This window comes from Psammomys obesus, unplaced genomic scaffold (assembly GCF_907164565.1).
Source record: "Psammomys obesus unplaced genomic scaffold, mPsaObe1.curated_primary_1811, whole genome shotgun sequence".
In the NCBI taxonomy this organism is placed as follows: Eukaryota; Metazoa; Chordata; class Mammalia; order Rodentia; family Muridae; genus Psammomys; species Psammomys obesus.
In genome coordinates this window covers 23,768,836-23,771,538 of record NW_026592510.1, presented here as the reverse complement: position 1 = coordinate 23,771,538, position 2,703 = coordinate 23,768,836, and the positions used below count along the sequence as shown (strand labels likewise).

The 2,703-nt window shown below is 41.1% G+C and overlaps 1 protein-coding gene across 1 annotated transcript in view; it reads left to right on the top strand.

The window, feature by feature from the left end:
• Osbp (oxysterol binding protein) overlaps positions 1–2,703 on the top strand; it is a 26,928-nt gene that overhangs the window by 15,571 nt on the left and 8,654 nt on the right. Inside the window, exon 9 of the mRNA XM_055614195.1 lies at positions 1,437–1,526. Within this exon, the coding sequence (XP_055470170.1) occupies positions 1,437–1,526 (90 nt within the window). The remainder of the gene's footprint in view (positions 1–1,436; positions 1,527–2,703) is intronic.

Below are 2,703 nucleotides of genomic sequence, written 5' to 3'. Positions count from 1 at the left end.
CACACACACACACACACACACACACACACACACACACACACACACACCTCAAAACAAAATACACGTAGATTAATAAGATAGTAAAGAAAACCAGCGGATGATATATTTCCTCTTTTAGTGCTGTGAGAAGTCCTATACCAATGAAACAGACACAAAAGCAATTCATTCAACCTAGAAGATAAGGACCGTGGTAAAGATGCATATTGGAGCTGGACATGGCAGTGCACACGTACGATCCCAACACTTGGGACATAGAAGCAAGAAGATTGGGGGTTCAGAGATCAGGGTGAGATGTGGGTCCCTGTGCTCCAGGAAGCTCCACTGTTTGTGTCTGGCAGTGTTCTGCTTGTGTAGTCATTCTAAAAGTGTTTACTGAGTGTTTCTAGTTTGCCCAGGGTGGTGCCAGTATGCATCTTAGGTAGATGTTCAGTTTATAGAAAGAAATTCCAAACTATATTAATTTGAACCAAGGGTCAGCAAACTAAGGCCCTTAAGTCAAATCTGGCTGCCATCTAAGCATCCATAAGCCAAGAATGTATTTTTTTATTTTTTTATTAAGTGGTTGGAGAAAAAAAAATCTAAAGGAATGTAATAATTCATAAGGCTAATGTCCACAAATAAAACTTGGTGGGGACAGAGATTCTCTTTTATTTATTTCTGTTCATGCCTGCTGTCTTGTAGCAGCAGTATTAAATTATGTGATAGAGACTACCTAGTCCTGAAGGCTTAAATATTTACTGTGTAGCTTCTTTATAGAAAAACAAAAGCACAAACAAACAAAACAGTGGGCCCGCACCTTAAACAAATGTTGGTTTAATATATTCTTATTTTGAAATCCAGAAGTAGGTTGTCCAGGGTTGATACCTAAAATGTCAGGACTAAGTTTCTGTTTTGTGGCTCTCTACTTATGATTAGGTGCCTTAATTCATAGGTCTGGAATGGCTTCTTAAGCCATCAGAGGGACACTTTGCAGTCAGCTGGAAGATAGACAAATACGAACAGGCTGTGCCTTTTAATGGAGCTTCCTAGAAATTGCATAATCCATTAATCTCTTGAATCTCTGTGCCCACAGCTTACTTATGTGACCATGAGTACCTAGAGAAAAGGCTAGAAACAAACAAATACAACATTGGGGTATGGGAGCTGCATGTTCTCTCCAAAGCCAGGTACTTGGAAGGAGAAATAAATGCCCTTCTCAGCCTCATGGCACAAAGACACCATTTCATAGACTGTTTCTCATAGGTAGGAACTGTACTGTTGCTATGTATGTCTTTGATGTTCACCATACTGCCTGGCACAGACAGTCATTCAGCAAATGTTGGAGTGATTGATTAATTAATTAATTGAGCCTTGGAAAACAAATAGGTTGCTTTTATACACATGTATAAGATTAGGTTTTTAAAAGGAATGATTTCCAAGAGTGAAATGTCTCTCAGATTTGCGGAGCATTTTTAAGACCCCGCATTCCATCTCCAGTACTGCAAAATGATGATGATGATGATGATGATGATGATGATGATGGGATGGTAATTGTAGTAGTAGCAGTAACTAATTAATTAAAATAAAGTGAATGTTGACATACAGACAAGAAAGGGAACTGAGTGAGCATATGTGGGAGAAACCCCCAAATAACTGGTGTTTGGGAAAGCTAAATAGAGAACCCACTTGCTCAAGCATTGGGTGCCTTATAGAAAGCAGTAGGCAGAGGGGCTGGAAAGGCAGGCCATCACTGTCTCAGAATATACGTCCTACTTAGAAACAGCTTCTTGTGTCTTATTTCACTGCACATTCCTTACTGACATCGTCATTGGGAATGTGTAGTCCTCTGTCTGCCTCCATCCAAATCAAGTCATCTTAGGTAGCATTCCATCACAGGGAAGCTGGTGTAGGCTGTGGGTTTAGACTTCTATTCCTGCTGTCATTTAGCTGGTCACTGCAAGTATAAGACACCAGTAGGAGATCATGGCTCCCTTTAGGCAGTGTTCTCAGGATCTGTGTGACTCTGATTTGCACCGGCCTCCTTGAGCTTCTCAAGGTATTAAGTTTCTGCCAGATCCCCTCAGCCTCTGAGGTGCAGTGATGTCCCTGCTTCTCTTTGTCCTCCACTCATGGCTGCCTGATGTTGCTAATCTCTGGGTTCTCTTGTGGCTAGCTAACTCTCCATTGGCAGTGAGTGACATCTTTGCTTTCTTTTGCTTAAAATACTCAGATTTACTTTTTTCTGTTTGACCTCTGAGTAAAATGACATTTATACAAAGCTTGGCAGTTTCAACGAAACTGAGGTTCTTGGAACATTTATTAAAAGGTAGAGTATAGCCAGGTGGTGGTGGGGCATGCCTTTAATCCCAGCACTTGGGAGGCAGAGACAAGTGGATCTCTGTGAATTTGAGGCCAGCCTGGTGTACAGGGTGAGTTTTAGGACAGCCAGGGCTGTTACACAGAGAAACCCTGTCTCAAAAAAACAAATACAACAACAGTAAAAAACAACACCCCCCCCCACACACACATAAAAAAGAATTTAAAATAAATAAATAAATAATGTCGCTGGGTGTGGAGGTATATGCCTGTAGTCCCAGCACGGTGGGAAGCAGAGGCAGGTAGATCTTTGAGTTTGAGGCCAGCCTGCTCTATAAAGAGTCCAGGACAGCCAAGGCTACACAAAGAAACCCTGTCTCAAAAGAAAAAAAAAAAAAAAAAAAAAAA